Here is a 22,822-nt window from a genome sequence, read left to right as displayed (position 1 = left end):
TGTTTTACTGTGTTTATGTAAATAACAAACTAAGAAATTAACCATAAGGGTGAGAAAAGGTCATGACTAGGAAATTCAACCAAAGATCAGTATTCTGGTATTGACTTAATTGTTAATTGTTTATCTCACTGTTGAGTGTTTAATCTCACAAATATGGTCAAGTATCTACCATGCAAAACTAGATTCTCTTCAAAGTGAATAGTTCAAGTATCTTTAAAACTCAAGAATGGATAACTTTAAGTTTAGGTCAGGGGCACAGAGATAAGACAGACTGCTGGAGAACTGACAGATTTAAGAGGACCCATCTGAACTATAGGTGAACCCTGGACTCTGGAAAAATCATAATTGGTGTGTGATCCATGGGTCTGCAAGAGCTGAACGTAAACTAAAAACAGGATGCAGCTTGAGAGACCAAAGAGAATCTTAAGGAGAAACTGGAATTATTTTAAGGGTTGAAATGAACTTTGATTTAATGAAGAGCATAGTGAAAAGTCTGATAGCAATATGTGCATTTTATACACTCTATAAAATTAGTGTATGTGGTGTGGGAGGTCCTTCTGTCTATGTGTTGCTTTTATTGGTTAACGAATAAAGAAACTGATTTGGCCTGATAGAATAGAACAGAGCTAGGTAGGGAAGAGTAAACTGAATTCTGAGAGAAAGGAGGTGGAGTGAGAGAGAAGCCATGTAGCCCTCTCTGAAGACAGATAGAATTTTAGCCAGTAAGCCACAGCCACATGGCAATACACAGATTAACAGAAATGGGTTAAACTAAGATGCAAGAGTTAGTCAATAAGAATCTAGAGCTAATGGGCCAAGCAGTAATTTAATTAATACAGTTTCTGTGTGATTATTTTGGGGCTAAGCGGCTGGGAACCAACAAGTAGTCCCTTCCCTCCAACATGTATGCTTGAATTCTTTTCCTTTGCGGATCATCTCCTGATTAAAATAGAAAGAATGGTAGGAAAGTTATACAGTGATGGGGGGGTCTGGTATTATGCTGCTCTTTATACATTTCTATTAACTTCATGAACTTGGAAGTATACCTTGTCTCAGCTTACTTCACTTACTTATCGGTGAATAGAATGCATTCTATTCCCTATCTCAGGATTATTAAGACTGCTAAATTATTACCTCATATGAAGTACTTGGCACATGAACGTTGTCAGTATATGCTTGTTATAGCTTCTGCCACTGCTGTGATTATTTTTAATATCATTGCCCTCCTGCTAGTTGATAGCAGGTGTACCTGAAATATGCATGCATTATCCCACTGTGAACCAACGACGCACACCACTGTTACCAGTTAACTTGGTGTTCCTGATGGAGTTCTAAGTCTTGTTAATAAAATAGCTTAGAGAGATACTGAGAAGGAAGCTTAAGCAAATTTTGTTAGACACTGAGAGGAGCAAAGCAATGGAGACCATTGAGCAACCACATGTCAGAAAGCAGGTCACAGAGTAAAATGATTGAAGCAGAAGCAGTAGTTTTTAGACAAAAAGAGTAAGAAGGCACGGGGTATCATCGGGAAAGCATTGGAGGCTTTGGCCAGTATCAAAAAGAAAAAGAAAAAGAAAAAGAAACTTTGTAAAGGAAAAGTTATTTTTTTCTGAGTAACTCTGGAAAAAACAGGGTACTCAGAAAAACAGATGGATCACATTTCTGTCTGTGAAATCTCTTCCCGGGATGCATGGGAAAGTGTTCCAGGAAGAGCAAGTGCATTATTTCATTAACTGGATAATTATTCCTCCCATCTCGTTGCATGATTTTACGTGAATCATCCCTCCAGAAAGGTGGTGGCTTGGCCCGGTGATTGACAGGCAGGTTTACCCGGATTAACTCTTAAGAGAGCAGACAATATTGTACAATGTTCTAATATTTGGAATTTATCAGAAGGTCATGTCTCCACTCAGACCAGAATTAGGTTCCAATCTTATTGTGCCTCAACACCTTCCCTGATAGCTCTACTTTGCCATTTGGCATTTTTAAAGCCTAAGGTGTTGCAAAGTTGATTTTTTTTCAGTGTTTTCAGTAAAATAGGAGGTGGAATTGAAAGGCTCAGTGACCTCTGAGATCACCCAAACAGGACCTGGAGGTTGTAAATATTGAAGGCATAGTTCCTAGAGGGAAACTTTCCTCTCTCACACTCTACTTTGTCCTTACCTTAATAAGCAAGTGATTATCCTCAGGATCAAAGTATAGCTTTTGGTAATGATGAAGTTAATTACTACACTGCCTAAGGGGAAGCTACCTCTTAAACAGTAGTGTGAGAACCACAGCTCAGGCTGTGTCGCTTCTGTTCACTTTGCCTTTCTTCACTTTCCTGTGGAAGGGTTCACCCCTTTTCTTTCTCCTTACATATAAAAAGCACACCCCCAGACTGCTCTTGCAACCACCATCATTTTATTCAATGTTTTATTGTTTATGGATTTCACAATATGCGTCTGGATCCCTTTCATCTCCCTGTCCCTTTATATCCACCCTCTGCCCTTGCAAACTTCACTCCCAAATAAAAGAAAATAAAATTTAAGTAAAACAATCAAACATTAAAAAAATCTTGGTGAAGAAGTTGTAGTCTATCACAATGCATATTTGAATTACCTTCTAGACAACACATTGTACTTGTAAAGATTAAGTAACCTAAAACTCTAAAACTTTCAAACATAAATTGCATGAAGATGAATTCTGTTTATATTTTATCACCCTTGGATTTTCTGTTCATGTAACAGTACTGGTTGCATAGTCACTGGTCAATCAACATTTAAATAAAATAATGCCTTTAAGTCTTAATTAAAGTCCAGTAGAAATTCAAAGAAGGGTGGCAGTGATAAAGACTGACAGTACCTTCTGCCTCTGGCCACATATTCATACTCAAGAAGATATCCAATAATTGCCTGGTTGAGGGGGATGTGGTGATTTGGAGGGTTAATTGCTAAAATTAATCACTGAGCTGTTTCTGCCTTATCAGTATTTAAGATAGGACCTGAAGTGATCAAGATTTACCATGAAATTGATCTGAAATAAAATTCAATAATAGTTACAGGTACAAAAATATGGAGCATAAAATATAGTAAATAACAATGCCCACCTCCTACATATCATGTTCTTAAAACCTCTATCTAGTGTAAATGGCAAGGGTTGCAAATAAAAAACAATCATATTGCAGCAAAACAAAGAAAACTTTATTCAAAGACCTGTTTGTGCCTATGTAGATGTAAGACGCAGGCAACCAAAAGTTTCTCAAATTGGTGAGTGAATATTGTAAGACGGCAAGAATGCAGACGTGTCAATTTTGTTTATATATCTTGAATAATAATGAAACGACTGAGACTCTAATATTTTTAAACTAACAACCTAGTCTATCTTAGTCTCATGGTATTTGGGATGAGGGCAGGAAAATCCTAAAAAAGAGGGGAAAGGCTAGGTAAAAGCTCAGTAGCCTACAACCCAACTCCCGTGGTGTGATACGAAGAAGGTCAGACACCTGCTCTTCATATAATCCATCTCATGGCTAAAAGGAACAGGAAAACTAAACAGGAAGCAACTGAAGGTAAACAGTAGATAAGCCTCTTTGCTAGGATGATGAGTTACTGCACTATGATCAGAGAAGATCTAGTATGCAAATGCCTTTGCAAATGTGTTTTACAGTAAAGGCAGTCATTTAAAAAAAAGTAGTGCAAAGCAAGAAATTGTTTTCTACTACACATTAGCAAAGAAAAAAGGCCTTATCATCTAAAAGTTTAAATATTTCTGTGTTGATTGCAAAACATGTAGCACATAAATATTACAAAACTCTACTAAACAAAAGTACAGAAATTTTAGGTATGTTTATTCATGGTGAAATAATCAATATTGTTGTGGTGTGAAGTCTAATCACATTTTGCTACAGGTCCATTGCTGTTCCACTTAAACTTGTACAGGCTTCATTGTATTATATGTACTAGTGGGTTGAGCTAACTCTAAAATCCATACACAAAAGACTCGTTATACAAAGAGTCTGTGAGATTATTACTTCAATTTGAGTCATATTTTACAACAACAGTTGAAGACAGTAAATCACCAGTATGAAGAAAAAAAAAAGTAGATACCACTAAAAGAGAACAGCTAGTTCAGAAAACAGGCCCAAATATATATCTAAAAGTAATCTTTTTCTTCAGAGATTTCTTTGAAAGATACAGAAAAATTGCAGTACGGGATAAAAAAGGACCTTCCAACAAACACTGCCTAAACCGTGCCAAGCTATGCACAAATCAGATAAACTCTGATATATACCTTGAACATATCTGGAGTCACAATGGCCTCACCCCATGCTGAAACCAGGGGACTCTCTGAATGTTCTAGACAAGTATTGGAGACACCTGTGACTTTAGTTTAGGAATTTGACAGAATGACTAAGTCATAATCCACAAAGAATTTCATTTTTTTTTCTTTTAAAGACAGCTTAAAGTACAAAAGAAAACAGTGTGCCTCGTGTGTATATTTCTTCTGTGTTCCCAGAACATACAAAGAATTCTGACAATTTAATTTTATAAAGCTCAATAAAAACTAACAGACCGTGGGCAAAACTTCCATCAAGATCAATACATGGATTACAGATGAGATTCGGTGGAAGTGGGGCAGAACGCAGGCAAGCCTGTGGAAGTCCAGGAGGATAAAATGATTAGTATTTTAGTTATTTGATATTTTGATATATATATATATATATATATATATATATATAAATATAATATATTATATTATGTTATATATAATATATATAACAAATTATGTACTTTAGATGCACGCTATTACTTGTAATTTATTATGTTGTGATATAACATATACTATATTATTCTGTAAAGGAGCAAAACTATCACTTTATTTGTTCCATAGATTCACATATGCTGGGTCACAGGTATTAGAATTAATTCCTTTATTATTCTAGAACATGTTAAATGTAAACATCAACATAATGCATTTCTCCTTATAGTTCACTACTGGATAAGGAGTGATTACTTGGTAATGATAACCAAGTAAGCGCTGCTCACAGCAGTTTCTTCTATCTTAGCAACTTCCTGTGTTGACTTGCATCCTCGTATCAAGACTCTTTTTACAGTGAGGAATTAATATACCAAAGCTATATTAAAACCAATGTATAATCATAATTTAATGTTATGTATTACTCTCTTGAAATGATTTTAATGTGTTTGCTAATAATAATCTGTATTGGTAATCATTATTAAATATGTCAGCAACCTCATTTTTCACAATCTCTCCAGGTTGTATTTCATTGTTATTGCTATCCTATTTTTACTACTTTCCCTAGCTGTCCCGCGCTCGGCCTCGCCAGCAAGAATGACGCGGGGCACTTAGGATTCTTCTGCAGTAAAGCTTTAATGCGTCTTGAGAGGGAGAGCATAAGCTTACATGGCGGAGACCCAGAATGAGGGGAACCCAGCCCTTATAAAGAAAACAGTCCTCGCTTCTGACGTGTCACTCTTGGATTGGTCCACTGCCCATTATCCCAGATGATGCCTCGGAAGTAGGCAGGGACGCAGCAGTAGTAGTAAGTTACCAAGCACATGCGCTGGGATTAAAGGCGTGTGCTACAACACCTTGAACTCACAGAGATCTGCCTGTCTCTGCCTCCCAGGCATTGGGACCAAAGGCGTGTACTACCACACCTTGAGGTCACAGAGGTCAATCTGCCTCTGCCTCCCAGGCATCAGGACTAAAGGCGTGTACCACCACACCTTGAGGTCACAGAGGTCAATCTGCCTCTGCCTCCCAGGCATCAGGACTAAAGGCGTGTACCACCACACCTTGAGGTCACAGAGGTCAATCTCTACCTTTGTCCCTTGAAGCAATGGAGAATGTGGTTGCGACCCTCCACATATCCCCCTTTTTTTACTTCTTTGCAGAAAGGCAACTCCCTCAGAAGGCAAAGATAGAGGTCACACTTCCCAGAGCGAAAACATTACAATGGGCTTGCACGGAATCTGCCCCTAGGTTCATGACACCTGGAACCTATCCGGCCTGCCCTCTGCCATTTTTCTGGGAAAGGGAATATACGACAGGAAACCCTTATGCAGGACGACATATCTCTCAGAGAGGGCCATTCTCTGTGCAATGCTCTTCAGCTCGACAACCTTCAGGGCTAGCTAAGCCAAGCACTCCACCCTGTGCAATGGACCACTGTCCTAGGGGTGCAGGAGCTGGTTGGCATAAACCTTACTGCTTCAGCATGGATAACCACACATCAGTAGAGGCTCCTGTTCCAGGGCAGCCAGCGCTTGTGCAATAACCACTTTGTCCCTAAGACTTTGGGATTTGAGTCAGCAGACCATCCAGAGGAGAAACACTATTCCATAGCATAGGACTGTTTCAAAAACATTTCCACCCTCACCCATTCTTTGAAGTAGGGGAATGAAAGACACGACCCAGGACTGGAATCCTACGGCCAAGCTTATAAATCATCTCTAGGACGGTACGGGGTGGGGGGGTGCAGAGTCTTATTGGTTGTAAAAAATCGAGGAAACACCGCCATCCTATGGCTGACTGGTAACAGCTTCGGGAAAGCTGAGTGTCTTCCATCGGTACTCTGTCATCCATCCGCAAAATGGCAGGAGGAACAGCAGCCAGATCCTCAGGCGAATCCGTGTGTTGTGGATCACTCTTCACTGTTTGGGTCAATCGCTCTGGCAGCCAGAATGGGCTTTCTTGATCCTGTGGGAAGACACAAACAGCTCCCCTGGATCTCAATAAAATGGGATCCGGGCCTTTCTATTCATTAGAAAGGACGTCTTTCCACTTAACCAAATCTTTGGGCCGCTGCGGATCCGAACAATGTCGTGTTGCAGCATTTTGGCCATTATCATCCAAATTTAAAAAAATTTATAGTGAACAGAGCCATGGCAATGGCCATTTTTGGCGTTGGAGGCAACTCCTTTATTATTCCCCCTTTTTTGTTTTTAACAAGAACTGGTATCGGTATAGGCCATGCCCTTGTCATTGTTTAGAGGGTCATCCTTGCTACTTTCTCATCAAGTTTTCCAGTCCAATTACCTAGAAGATAACTAGACAATTGCTTAATAATCAGTCATTGCATCTGGGATCGCAGGGGCGCAATTCTCCAGCTGCATCAAGAAGTCTACCAGAGGCGTGTTGGAAACTATGGGCTTTTTTGCCACAGTCACAGATTTAGCCAATGACCCAATCACCTTAAAAATCTAAGAGCTTTTTGCATCTACCTCCCTGTGGATCCTGAAACATTAGATTTAAAACCAAATAGTTGTAAGCTGCCATGTGGTCGCTGGGGAATTGAACTCACAACCCTTGGAAGAGCACACAGCATTCTTAACCCCTAAGCTATCTCTTCAGCTCCTTATTCAGATGGAAAATCTCTCGGGCTAGTAGCTGGCATTGTTCACCCCGCCCATTGCCCCAGGCTATTGGTCTGCCTTTGTTACCTAGGATCAGCACAGCTCAGCTCAGCCAAGCAGAACAGAAGCCACTCCAGCCTCAGAGCCCCTCACAGTTTCAGGCACATTGCAAGCCTTCTGGCTTGGCAGCTTGTGGCACCTCTCTCATTCTCGGTACTTCTTTGACACCCTCCAGGCCAGGCACCGACTGAGCCAGTGCAACGTGCCCCCCACCATAGCCACCTAGCAAAGCTCCGCTCCAGCCGACCTCCAGCCGCAGCTGCATTCATTCCGAGTCCAAACTGGTGCACGGAGTAAAGCAGAACTCAGAAAAGCAGGCTTGCTGCTCTGCAACCATTGAAAGGACCTCACTTAAACAATCTTTTAGGGAATTTGGGCGTTGTTAGTCTCTCTGGCTACTTCCTGCTGAATTGGGCCGTTGCATTCTTAGGGGTATTTACTACAACATTTCAGGAGGTCTCGGTGATTCAAACCACATAAATCCCAAGTACACCCTTAGGCTCTCATTTTCTGTGGAAACGAAAACAGAACCTCTTTTCCAAAACATTATTTCCTTACCAGTTCCTAAATTTAAATATCTTTCTCCTGTCCAGTACACAAGAGACAACACAAACAACATAACATATATCTGTCCTTTTTTCTTATTGTTGGTATCAGAAAGCTTTTGACCTTGTAAATCAGTCTCCCCCATTCTTTGAACCACCGGGGGGTCCTTTTTCCTTATTTTCTTTTCAATCTCCCCCATTCTTAGAACCACTGGGGGGTCCTTTTTCCTGATTTTCTTTACTTGCGTGCGCGCCTAACCTCTCACTGCACTCAGTTTCTGATATGCTATCCTGGACTTCCTCCAATACATTTTGTCCGTCTGCAACAACTGCCTGGCAGGATTTATCTTCTAAGCAATTTCAAAGTGATAAGAGAACTGCTAAGAAGTACCAAGGCCTCTACGAAACCTTTCCAAGGTGGAGACAAGTCAAGCCCAAAACCGAAAAGTCCAAGAATAGTCATACCTCTCTGAGCAAACAACCTGCAGTTCTGAATCCTCCTTGTGCCCAAGGGGTCTCCGGCGGTGCGAGCAGTTGTCAGGGTCCCCCGGTGTCCCGGGCTTCGGCACCAGTTGCCCCGCCCTACCATCTCGCCCGCAAGAACGACGCGGGGCACTTAGGATTCTTCTGCAGTAAAGCTTTAATGCGTCTTGAGAGGGAGAGCATAAGCTTACATGGCGGAGACCCAGAATGAGGGGAACCCAGCCCTTATAAAGAAAACAGTCCTCGCTTCTGACATGTCACTCTTGGATTGGTCCACTGCCCATTATCCCAGATGATGCCTCGGAAGTAGGCAGGGACGCAGCAGTAGTAGTAAGTTACCAAGCACATGCGCTGGGATTAAAGGCGTGTGCTACAACACCTTGAACTCACAGAGATCTGCCTGTCTCTGCCTCCCAGGCATTGGGACCAAAGGCGTGTACTACCACACCTTGAGGTCACAGAGGTCAATCTGCCTCTGCCTCCCAGGCATCAGGACTAAAGGCGTGTACCACCACACCTTGAGGTCACAGAGGTCAATCTCTACCTTTGTCCCTTGAAGCAATGGAGAATGTGGTTGCGGCCCTCCACACCTAGCTTAGTTTTGCTTATTTTTAATAAGAATCCTTAAGACTATGTGAAATGAAGGAACACAGAAGTTGATGACACTTTAAGTGATTTAAAATTTGTATGATTGATTTAAATTTAAATGATTTAAAATTTAGTACTTAAAATCTACTAAATGTATAGATGTTCTCTCCCTTTACAAAAATGAAGTCATTTCAGAGATTAGAGAGAGCTCCATGGTGGAGTGCTTGTTTTAGCAGAGGACCAGAGCTTATTTCCTAGTGCTCATATCAGGAAGCTCACGATCCCCTCAGCTGTCCTGGTCACTCTGCTGTACTGTCTGCCTCATTCACAGACCCTCACACATTCATATACATAGCTAAAAGTAAATAAAATAAAAGGAAGTCATTGCATAAAGTCTCACTCAACTTGCCGTTATGCTTCACACGGTAAACTACAAGTGAGTGTGAGCTGGGTATGAGGGTGGATGTATAACACGCTGTTCTCAGCAGGTATTTGTTATATGCGCAATGACTGGGTTACATGTGTAATTGTTGGGTCTAGATCAATGTCCTCACCTTATTCCTTTACCTTACATTTGGCAGTTAATGTGAGTTCTTCTCCTTCGCTGGGCTCATAAGAAGGCTTCTTTAGTCCAAAAATATAAGAAACGAAATGTGCCATGAAGTGTGCAGTACTTTCCCCTGTTGTGATTCTAGAAATTTGTGTGTGTCACTATCCGCTGATACATCTGATCTCATAGGATCTCATTTGAGGAACATAATCATGGCAGATGTTTACATTCAATTACAAGGCAGCTTGACTGAGTGGTTATGAGATAATAATATGAAAAATAATCTATGTAGAAAATAGAACTGGTAAAATATCCCCCAAGAAGAAAGTAAATTTTTAAATGAGGAACAAGCCATTGTCAAACTCAAGAATTTAAAAATTTGTCTCGATTTCCAATTTTGCTATCACTTTATATCTATAAGCAGTATTTCCTACTGTGTTTGACAATTTCATTTCCAAAGGCAGAAAAATAGCATTTACAGAATGAAACAAGACAAAAAGAGGCTCATAACATTTGAGAAGAATAACATTAAAAAGATTTGTAGCAAATGAGAAGATATAGAAATTTCTAAAATAGACCAAACCAGAAAATGGCCCAAGCTTGCTTATTTCAGAATAGTTTCTGTTCTTCGCATATTTACTTTTTTTCGAATGAACCAACACTTTTTTAATGGTACTCAAAAATTATTGTTCTTGGGAGTTTTAAAAATTCTAATGAAGTTCATTTGAGATCAAAGTGACCTGTTTCTTACACATACAGTGAATAAAAGAAATCTACTATAAGCAAGTATTTGGCTGCAGTCACCATTTATTTGTCTACGAGAGATAATGAGAAACAAAGTTGCACTATGTTTTCAGGAGCCTTGCTACGTGAAAAACACATGTCAAGCATGTGAATAGCATTATTTTAATGATAAATATGAGCTGAATTCTAGAATTTTTTATTTTGTGACAAATTTTCATTTAAATGGTGACTATAATAAAAATACACAATAACAATTTTCTGACCTTAGTCTAAAATACAATGACGCATATCATACTAATATTTTAAATCTCCTTGTTTTATTGGCCTTTCTCAGGAACATGTGTACAATAAAATTTGATAGTTGATAACTTAAACTTTCCAGTGATATTATGTATTTAACCTTATTATTTTTCAAAAATCTATAATTTTAAATTATTGTTAATTTTATTTATAACTCAAAGTGCAGTGTTCTAACATCAGTATTACCTGCTTGTCTAAAATCTTTCCTCACTTTCAAAAACTTTCATCGCATCCTTTTATTTACATTTCCTATGAATAACACTGGATTAGGAGGTCAGAAGGATTGTCAAAAAAGCATATTAAGCATCCATGAGGGACCTGCTCATCTGGTAGGAAAAGTTCTCCTCAAGAAAGACCTGAGCTTCTCACTCCAGTGGCTAACACAATGACCTAGAATTTTAAAATATATAGAATCTACAAAAAAAAATTTAAAGGATTAAAAATAAATCCTTTAAAGAATTTTTTGACTTTCAAAGTTTAGTTGTTTACTCATGAACTTCTGACATATTGTTGAGAAAAATAAAATTAAACCATATCCTAAATAATAAGCAATAACATATATATTGATGGATCTAGGAACATCATATTGAGTGAGGTAACCCAGACCCAGAAAGACAAATATCATATGTACTCAGTCATAAGTGACTTTTTGACATAAAGCAAAGAAAACTAACCTACAATTCACAATCCCAGAGAACTTAGTCAAAATGAGGACCCTAAGATAGACATACATGGATCTAATCTACAGGGGAAGTAGAAAAAGACAAGATCTCCTGAGTAAATTGGGAGCATGGGACTGTCGGAGAAGGTTGAAGGGGAGGGGAGAGGAAGAGAGGGGAACGGAGAATAATGTATAGCTCAATAAAATCAATTTAAAAAAAGAAAAAAATCTAATTATTTACAAAACTCTGAATAAGAAGTATCAGTTTATGGTTTATATTATATTATATATATTATATTATGTGTTATGGTTAATTATACATAGTGACTTACCCATGATCTCACAGCTTGTATTTGGTGGATCTGTCACTGTCCTCATCTACTTCAAACCTGCTAAATGCTTCACTAACCAAGCCTACACCTACTAAACCAAAAAAAAAAAGCCTTATTGACAACATTTTAACCCTTTAACATTTTTTCAATTAATATATATATATGCTAAACCTAATATATAATATTTATTAAATGATTCACAAATGTGTAATGTCCTGTTTGTTCTATTTTTAATTTTTGAAAACAGAATTTCACTAAGTAACCTTGGCTCTCCTAGAACTCACTAGAAAGAGCAGACTGGCGTCAGACTTTCAGAAATCAACCCGTCTCTGTCTCCAGAATGCTGTAACTAAAGACACATTTGACCGTGTCGGCTTTAAGACTTTTGTGTTATGGAAACAAGTCACTCCTCAATTTGTATTCTTATCTCTGCTTCAACGATGATACTACATCCTGTCTGCTTTCTTCTTAATGGATCCTATGATTCCAGTGGTTACTTGTCTCTTTTAGATTTGGTCTTGTTTTTAAATATGTTGTCAAGTAAAATAGAATTGCATTACCATCCTTCCCTTTCCTCCCTGCACCCTCTGATAGTTACCTTCTCTCAATCTTGCCCCATGTTCCCTCTACTCTCAAGTTGTTATTATTATTGCATGCATGTATGTAGTCTATAGGCACGATAGGGGTTGGAACCTTGTGTGTTGCTTCTACAGCAAACCTGCATCTGCTATGTCAGTGACTATCACAGACTGTTAACTAGCAGATCGTAACGGGTTCTAATCTGTAAGGTCTTCTCTCCCCTTATTTCTGGTTATCGTTTTTACTTACCAAACCTCTCTGTCTTTATTCTGACTTGATATTCTCATCTGCATTCCTCTAATACAGTGTCACTAAGAACACTTTTTCCACTTCTACCAGAACCTGCCACTTTCATTTCAAATCCAGCAAAAGCTTTGATTCTGCATCCTAGGTGATAGTGTCTCTGAAAGTAGGGCCCCCTGATGACAGCATAAGCAAAAAGCTACTCCTCTTGTCTATAAAACAAAGAGAGTTGAATATAAATCATCAAATACAAACTATAAAATAGACCAAGTCACTTAGGTTTTGTCATGTGAAAATCCTAACTCATTAAGATGCAGAAGGAATTGTGTTGTAAATCCTTAATAAACACACAGAAAATGTAAGTACTGCCACTCATTGTCAATTGATATTTCCTTGATTCTAGATCACAATACCTAGCAGGCAAAGTCATGGTATCCCCATAATGTTTTTGGTGTATAACTCCTGGGATTTCATCCTGTAACCTGACAAGTGCTGTTAAGGTTTTTGTTTTACTTTATTCATTCCTTGGTTTTTCCTAACAGAAAAACTGAGTCATGATCTTCTATATAAAGTCTTACCCATTCAAAGTGAAGGACTGGTTATTTCCATATGTATGATGGAAACTATTGGTCCAATCAAAAAGCATTTCCATCATGTAGATTTAGAAACGTTGCTCACTGAGCTGTCTTCCCCAGTCTCAAAAGTCCATTGTGTAAGGACCTGAATTTTGATCCTCGGAATCCATGCAAAACCTGCTGCTATAAGCAGAGACCTGTAACACAAATGCTCTGAGAGGGACGGGAAAGGAGATCAGGAAAACCCTGAAATTTCACAGGCTAAATAACTGAGCATACACAGAGGCACACAGAGACTGTCTCAGACAAGGTGAAAGGTGGGACCAACTGAAATTACCTGGCGCAAGTGAGAAGGAGACAGAGAACACCAACAAACCCACTTAGGAGTTTATTAGAGGTGGGTACGTACAGGCCTGGGAAACAGTGTGTGCAGTGTGCAGTGCGCAAAGATGGCACACCGAGCTTTTAAAAGCTGCCTAGCACATGCACACAGGGTTTGGCGTGACTACATCACACTGATGATGCAGATAGCGGACGACTCACGCATGCGCGCAAGGGTTTAGCTAAGTCATGTGGATGTAACCATGTATGTGCGCATGTAGGCCACGCAGGACGCTTTGTGCCTGAGGGCCTGTCCTCAGGTGCCTGCCTTTAGAGCTCGAAAGTGCAGCCTTATCTGTGGCTGAATAATTCCACCAACACCTGAGGTTGTCCTATGGGTCTTAGAATGTGGCCACCAAAATCACATATTTGAATAAGTAATCACATGTGCATGCACACACATCTTACATACATATAAATATACATATATATCACATGTAATCACAAAATACAAGAAAGATTCTAGTAGAATAGTAAGAATTTTATATAAAATCATCAACATTTTGTTATTCTCTCTTGAGACATACAGCCAACATGTAAGCTTTCTTAAGCTTCTCTGAACACGTCATTCTGTGTGATCAACCACTGTGAATATGGGAAAACAGTGAAGAAGTGTCATGAAAGGAGTAAAGTTCAAAACTGCCGAGATATACATTATAAAGTATAGAATGTTCTACTAGAAAGTCACAGTAGCGCTCAGTTGACCAAAGACACTCTCGGTAGCTGACACGGAGGGCACTGTAGCCACATGTCCGCTCCTAATTAGAATCAGGATGAAGGGAAAGGACGTAGGAAGTGCTACACATAGGTGAGGAGGCTGGACCTTTTAAAAGTTTTCCTCTTTTGTTTTAACATGTTCTGTTTTAGTGGTGAAAGAGATGTGGATTAAAGAAGACTTGAGCTTTGAAACAGTTCTTTCCATTTTTAACCTCATTACTCTGTCAAAGATTTGATCTGGACATTAGCAAAGCACCTACGTTAAAATTTCCAGACATAAAAGAACCTGGAAAAAGCATGGATTCTATGATGACATTTCCCAACACACCATTAAATATAGCATCTGCATAGTCTTTTATCATAGTAGTGAGCCATGACTGTTTGCTCAGACATGCTATTGGTGATAAGATCCATCTTCCAGGTTTGCTAACAAGACGCAAAGCTAATAGCAAACATATCATTTAGGTAGTATCATGGTAAGGATAAGGCCTAGACACTCGGGCAATATAAGCAAACCATGCTATGGAGGAAGGGTGCTTCAACATAAATAACCCAAATATATACTGAAGGGATTACCTCACTTTATCTCAATGGTGAATAAATTGAATGCAGGTGAAGTAAGCAAATGATGCTGAAAGGAGCCTTGAAATGTCACATATGTGCATTAGAATTCTACCTTGTGAGCAATTAGAAAAAAGAAACAGGTAAAAATTTTAAAGACACAAAACTGGGTAATAAAGTCTAGAAGAATTTTTCCAATTGCCTTAAGAAAAATGAACGGAAGGAAGACAAGCTAGAGGCAAACTGGAAAGGAAAGAGATTTGAAATAGAACAAGCTACAAAGTTGTCGTCAAGTCACTAAGGAATCTGGCTAGAAGACAGCATGGTATGTTGGCTAAAAGCCAGGACTCTGATTCCAAGATTTGGAGGCTCAAATGCATGTCATACTTCATATAGAATTTGGAGGCACAAAGTTCATAAAGAGATGTCTCGTTCAGTTAAAAGTAAAGGTGAAATGGATTAACTGAGTTTAAGAGGGAGAAGATGTGATAACTCACAACCAGGAACTGCATTTGCTCAACCTCTCTCTAGTGAGCACCTGGTATTGCATTCATTCGCGGCTCAGCTCTGCTTTACTCTGTCATTTTTTCTCTTTCAGTTCAGCTGCGTTCCTGAGTCTTTGCCTCCTCCTCATCCTTGTTTTAGTGTAGAGGGAGCATATGAAAAAAAAAAAAAGACAAAAGCAAGGCTTTTTTAGAAGAAACAAAAGCAAGGCTTTGTGTTACTGATAATTAGAGTGGCCTTCAAGGGATAAATTTTAGTGACTGAGAAATCAGTTGACTGTAATGACACAATCAATATGAAAAGATAGTGAACACAGTTATGTTGTGATCATCTGAATAAGCTTCATGACAGCTGTCTGAATAAGATTAATAAGAAGATAGTGGTCAATATTAATTGTCAAGTTTACCCAACCTGGATTCCCCTGAAACACTATTGTCTGGGTTTTGATTTAGGACTGCATAAGGATAGAGAGAAGGCTGAGTACAGGAGAGGACGTATGCATTCATCTCTCTCTCTGCTCTTCTTAATTGTGGATGTGATCAGACTAGCAGGGCTGCCTTTAGTGACCTATTTCAGCCAACCAGACCCTATCTCCCAAAGACCTCAAAACCTTCAAAATAGCAAACCTAGATCCCGGTGTTGAAAGCATAAGCCAGAATTATAGTAAGAAAAGAGAAATAATTAATGTACTGATGAGTACAAAAGAAATACAAAATAAATCGAGTTCAGAAAATAACAGCTAGAGAGGAAAAAGGAACAAGATAAAATGGCGTCCTAATTGCTTCAGGAAGAAGCTACTTTAGTTGGTGAATTTAATCTACAGATAAGATTGAATATATTAGTTATGTTCTATTGTAATGCAAAGACCCCATCAACAATGCAAATCTTATAAAGGAAAGCATTTAACTGGGGCCTTGCACTTTCAGGGCCTTCCTTCGTTATCATCATGACAGGGAGCATGGTAGCATTCAGGCAGGCTGGAGAAATAGCTGAGAGCTTTAAATTCTGATCCTCCAGCAAAATGTAGAGAGCTACTGGGTCTGACAAGGGTTTTTAAAACTTAAAGTCCACCCAACTGACATACTTCCTCCAAAAAGGCCACAGTTACTCCTACAAGGTCACACCTCCTAATCCTGATAATACTTTTTCCAAAAATCTACCCCCTGGGGACTAAACAAACAAATATATTAGTCTATGGAAGCTATTCTCATTCAAATCACCACACTGAGGAATCATTTAACTGGAATTATCGATGACCCTCAAAGTGAAACTTTCAGTTAAATGTCAGGTTGAAATCAACTTTTTGTGAAGTAATGGTTACAGGGTATGGCATCCTGGGGAGTAAGTGATGTGTGCAGTGTGCCAAGAGCAGTGATGTATTAGATATGTGCTGTCTATAGACAATTTCCAAACACCAATGCAATTGATTGAACTCTGCCTGCTTTGTGTGTGTGTGATTATACTCAACAATTTTGAACAGTTTAGGGTTAAAATTCCCCTCCACTTAGGTGCCCTTATAAGTTTTATAGTTCACATAAACGCGTGTAAGACTTCATTAGACTAAATAAATCTGTATTAAATTACAAATTAAAAGGAAATGTTCACAAAGAGTAGATGGTATCACCAAAACTCAATTAGTCCTACAGTATGTTCAAACCACAGGAAAGAGCTAGCAGGCCATATAAGTAAGGCTTTTGAGAACCCAGGGGAAGAATCTTTGACTTAGAACTGTTTCTTTATGGCTACAATATAATTTAATTTTAAATTAACTCACAAATTTGTATTATTAATTAGCTGTTCTATTTTATGTTTAGATTAACTTGTGTATTTAGATTATTTAGGTACTTATTCATTATATTTGTTCATGCCATTGATATTTAAGCAAGAATGTCAATATTCTGGGTGTGACTATGATTGACTTATTTCCAGGATCTCTTGCATAGTAGCTTACATGCATTATGCTGACAAGTACCTTGCAATTGATGTTTCACTAACACATTCTGTACCTACACTTATTTCATACAGGTAACAAATACTGGGTGTTCAAGGATACAACTCTTCAACCAGGTTACCCTCATGATTTGGTTACCCTTGGGAATGGAATTCCCCCTCACGGTATTGATTCTGCCATTTGGTGGGAAGATGTTGGCAAAACCTATTTCTTCAAAGGCGACAGGTCAGTATGTGTGACACACTGCAGACACACACATTAGCAGTACTTAGTGATTTGTAAAGTCAGGTCTACACTCAATGATTGATATTGCTATAAATAAAGACACGTATGTGCGTGAACACATGAGTTATCCAGAAAGATTGACAGTGTATTTTATATAATATTTTTAAGATGAATTTTCATTGGCTACATTCATCTAATATAACTCACTTATGAATATAGACATGTCCAATAAACTACATTGTTCCTTTACCCGTGATTCTAACATGCTATGTAAGCTCTAAATAAATATATGTGTAAACACATAAATACATGCATCATATATCCTTGATATAGATTTTCTGTAGCTACTTATTTTTTAGAAGGAATAATTATTAACACAAATTAGTTTAGTTTTACATTCAGAGTATTTTTTCGCTTTACATATAAATATTAACATTTTTCAATAATTTTATTTTATTAGCAGTGCTGCAAAGTAGAAATAAGAATGAGATGTTATAAAAAATGGGTTCTGTTTTTTTAAGAAGTAATGTCTTAAGATACCCACATGCAGATACTGTGAAATATTAATAACTCGTCAATGGAAGTATAACATTCCCTCCCAGTTTTCTTATTTAGTCTTTTTTTCTTTTCCATAGCATTGTTAATGAGGTCCATAGGATGCAAGTAAATTGTTCTACCTATGACATGAGTTGGTACTCTATGCTGTATAGATAAAATAAGAAGTTGAATTTGTATTAATCTAATGTTAGCTACAAAAAAATTAATAGAAATGAAAATTCTAATTTCAGCTGAATTATTAGTAGCTTGGCCAAAATGTGAGTCTCTGTTTTCACTGTCTATAAAGGACCATAATATGCCATTGTACATTTTTTATAAGTAAATTTATTAAATATACACAGATATAGAAATAGGACTTGAAATTCCATCTCAGCATCAAAATTTACTTTACTGTTATTACATAAAATAATCCTAGAGTATGTCCACTACTTTAGGAGAAAAATAACTTAGACTATAAATTTTATTTTAAAATTTACAAACTTTACTTGAAAGAGAGTTTAAACATTTAACTTTACTTGAAAAAAGATAAGATTTGATATTTGGTTTCTATGGATAAAAATGTCCATTTATAGATGCATTGTGTTTTTAACTTTCATATGGATTAATTTTTGTTGCAAAATATCCTACTTTACAATTCACTATAATAAATTCAGGGCTTTCCTAAAATATTTCTAAATGAATCACTAATGTTGGACTAGAAGTCCAAACATCAGGGAGGAATTGCTCCAGATACCACTCACATAACCACAATTGATGCAAAAGCAAGAGGATTTTTATTCTGTCATGACAGGACCCTTCAGGTTCAGGATATGAAGGATGTCCAATAGTTGTTACAGCCCATCTTTTAAAGCAAAAAGCCACAGACACAAGGGGGGAACCTGAAGATTGTTATTCAACTTATTGGATTGGCTTATTCAAAGGGTTACTAGCAGTGATTGGTCTATTCCAGGGCAGGAGAATAGCTGCATGATCAGATTAGATAAGGGGGAGCAACTGTGGGCCATCCTGACCTTGTTTCAGGGACTAAATCAATACATCAGGAACTGAGTCAACATCTATGGATTGTCTTTGCCTCAATTCCCAGAATGGAGTTATATTTGAAGATTATTCACAAGGACACAGGAGGATGAGCAGTCCAGCATGTGTGTGTGGGTGACTGTCCCATTTCCAAATGTTAAAAGGCTTCAAAAAATGTCTTTAGAGCTGAGAGGCCTCAGAAATGCATTTAGAGTCTTTCACTAACAAAATGATCCGTCAAAGATATGTAAACTACAGTCAAAGAAAGTAGATAGCACTCCACAGAGCAAAAGCTGATGTGAATGAAATAGATGAGGAACTTTGTTGGAATAGAATAATTATAACAGTGAATCTGCAGATTGACAGCATAGTTTTTTATTTTGTTGTTTTTGTTTGAAAAAGGTTCTCCCTATTGGCCTAGGTTGACTTTGAACTTGAAATCTTTGATCAGTGTTAGAGACCAGCTTCCACAAAGATGTCACTTAACTGAGTAGAGGCATGGGAATTAGAAAAATAAGTAAAGAAAAGGAAGAGTCAAGTGAAAAATAACAAACGGAAGCATAGGATATTATCTGGAGGGAGTGCCAGTGAATATTAAAAATTGCCTACATTTAATTTCCATTAGCTTAAATACCCCCCCCACCCTAAAAGGTAGGAGTAAGATAAAATTGCATCAACATGATACAAGGAGTGAAGAGACCAGTTAAAGGATTATGGGCTGCATTCATAGTTAAACATTCTGTTACCAGAACAAGACAAGTAACACTCACAGCCAAGACCAAAACACTCTTTAGGCAAACCACTCCCTGTGTGGAATCCATTGTTATTCCTACTCCCTTAAGGCAGTGAGAACTAAGTTGGATCCTTATCCTTTCCTTGGAGGTGTAAGCAGATCTACTTCTTAATACCTGAAATACCAGGTCTGAATATTAGCCACACCTGTTGACAACTAACTTGAGAGAGCAGAACTCTCTGGTCTAAATCAAGGTGGGACCTTTGTTTGAAGTAGAAACAGATCTACTTCTTAAAACCTGAAATACTAGGTCTGAATATTAGCCACACCTGTTGACAATAAACTTCAAGAAACAGAAGTTCCAACTCTGACCTTCAGTCAATGTAGAATAGACACACACCTATGACCCTGTCAGGTCAGCTCCCTAATTGCAAGAATTATTGGCATAAGCCAATACAACTACTTAACCTAATTAAAATGTCAGTGGAGATGACATAAATATGAGGCAGCCCATTCATTTTTAATAAATTTAATGCCACCATCTCTAAGACCACCATATTGGTCCTAACCAAGTCACTATTAGTTTGTTCCAAATTAATTTTAACACATAATAAATGATGGATTCTAAATAATAAAACATCAAAGTAGGGAAGACCATAAGGTTCCTATTTTAACCTAACGCTTCTATTTTAAACCATGACATGTATATTCCTTTGGAAGATGTGAATATTAAGCTATAAACAATCCAATAACCTTGATTGTTTTCATATTATGGCCCTTTATAGACAGTGAAAACAGAGACTCATACTTTGGCCCAGCTACTAATTTTTCAGCTGAAATTAGAATTTTCATTTCTATTAATTTTTTTAGTTCACATTAGATTAATACAAATTCAACTTCTTATTTTATCTATACAGCACAGAGTTCCAACTCATGTTATAGGTAGAACAATTTACTTGCATTATATGGACCTCATTAACAATGCTATGGAAAAGAGAAAAGACTAAATAAGAAAACTGGGAGGGAACGTTATCCTTCCATTGATGAGTTATTAATATTTCACAGTATCTGCATGCAGGTATCTTAAGACACTACTTCTTAAGAAACAGAATCCATTTTTATAATGCTTTCTTTCTTATTACTACTTTGCAGAACTGTTAATAAAATAAAATTATTGGAAAATGATAATATTTATATATAAAGTGAAAATCTATAATCCAAAGATCACCTTGAGTTATTTACTAATTATTTCAGTAGAATTTAAACTCATAGTTAATTGTTCCCTGCATTGAGACCAAAATTCATGAATGCTGAGATGATGAAATGTCACTGTCATGTGAAATGACATCTGGATAAAACTGGATTTCAGTTTGGACTTCAGCAACACATAATTTATCATTGAAAATAAAATTTCTCCAAAAGTTTGTATTTTTTCCTTTTTCTTAGCATAGAAAGGATTTTTTAATATAAATTTTATATGGTGTTGCATGCAAAGCTTATTTCTTTGGGTGTGATCAACAAGTTGCCTGAAAACTGATTAAGATTTCTGTTAATAATCATTTTGAAGTATTAACTAAGTATGCTTTTCTCGATTAATGTCCTAGTTAGTCTGAGGAGATGGTGCAGAGGTGAAGGGTGCTTTCTTCTATTTCAAAGTTCTAACCTTAGCTCTCAGTGTATACATTAGATGGTTCATAAGTACTTGTAACTCCATCTCCTGGGTTCCTCATGCCCCTTTTGGACTACACAGATCCCTACACACATGCGACATACAGTCACACAAACACAAACAAATAAATATAAATAATTCTTAAAATTATTTGTCTAATGAAAATCAGTATTATGCAGTAGAGATAACTGCATAATACTGCAGTAGAGATGCAGTAGAGATACAGTCACACAAACACAAACAAATAAATATAAATAATTCTTAAAATTATTTGTCTAATGAAAATCAGTATTATGCAGTAGAGATAACTATCAGAGCAGATGAAAAGGCTATAATGACCTTTATAATCTTTATAATAACTGTCCAAAAGGTTACTTTCACACGGTAACAAGATTTCTCTATGAAAAGACCTAGCTTTTGAGGTGGAAATTTTTAACAAAAATAAAAAAAATTTGCTGGGAAAAAGTCCCTTAACCTGTTTTACTTACAGTATTAATGTCTGAATATGCTTTTTAGTTGTTAATGAACCCATAAGTTTAGCTTTCATGAGAAAAAAAATAATGCTTGACTTTTTTGCTGATGTTAGAAATATCTATGAAAATAGAATGGGCACCTGTGTTAATCAGTGCCATAATTTTTGCAAGATATCGTGGATAGGGTTGAACAGTTCTATCCCATTCAAGATTGTGAGCTATATATCAAAGCTGACATACAACAGACAACCTAGGGATTTAATCCTAAATTCACTTCTTCAAATTGCAAAATGATCTCCAATTCTATTTTCCATTCGTTGCCAGGAGAAGCCAAGTTTATTTATTTTGACAAGTTCACCCAGAATTATATTCTTATATGTAGTTTGTCATAAAAATTTGCACTCCTTAAATAATTTTTGGAAATATAATTGCTAGGAATGTTCCATGGCTTGTGATATAGGTGCTTGGATGAATATTCATGGATTAGCATTCTAGGAATACTTAGGAGAAAGAAAAATTATACTAAAACAAATGAACACCAATATTTGAAGAAAATTACAGAGTAAGAGTGGCCAGCATCATTGTCATTGGCATGCGGTGTATAAAAAAGTACTAGCAAGAGCATGACTCAACACCCTACTGAGCTATAAACTGAAGAGTTAGTTTAAATTTAAATTTTATGTTATTAAAACAACGGAAGATGACTTGGGTGCCAGTGCTGTGCCACTGATTCAACTGGACACCATAGTTGCTGTGATCATAGTTTGAACTTTATCACAGAGAACTTAATGAACAATATAAAGAGAGATCATTGAAGGATTTAAGTGTAATAAAGTAATGCATTGTGGAATTCACTCTATAGGCATAATACCTTGTATAAAGTGCAGCTATAGTTATATTGAGGGTTGTCAGGAAACTAATCTGATTTCTAAGCATTTAGTGATGTTATTAAGTAATCGTTTTGTCTGTAGGACTTTAAATTATCCCCATAACTCTAATTTAGTCCTTTACA

General features: G+C 37.3%; 1 protein-coding gene across 1 annotated transcript in view; it reads left to right on the top strand.

Moving 5' to 3' along the window:
- Mmp16 (matrix metallopeptidase 16) overlaps positions 1-22,822 on the top strand; it is a 238,396-nt gene that overhangs the window by 201,083 nt on the left and 14,491 nt on the right. Inside the window, exon 8 of the mRNA XM_048420470.3 lies at positions 17,210-17,360. Coding sequence (XP_048276427.1) covers positions 17,210-17,360 — 151 coding nt within the window. The remainder of the gene's footprint in view (positions 1-17,209; positions 17,361-22,822) is intronic.

The sequence above is a fragment of the Myodes glareolus genome, chromosome 16 (genome assembly GCF_982192425.1).
Source record: "Myodes glareolus chromosome 16, mMyoGla1.1, whole genome shotgun sequence".
Taxonomy (NCBI): domain Eukaryota; kingdom Metazoa; phylum Chordata; class Mammalia; order Rodentia; family Cricetidae; genus Myodes; species Myodes glareolus.
Note: the sequence above shows the minus strand (reverse complement) of the source record. Positions and strands in the feature narration are given on the sequence as shown.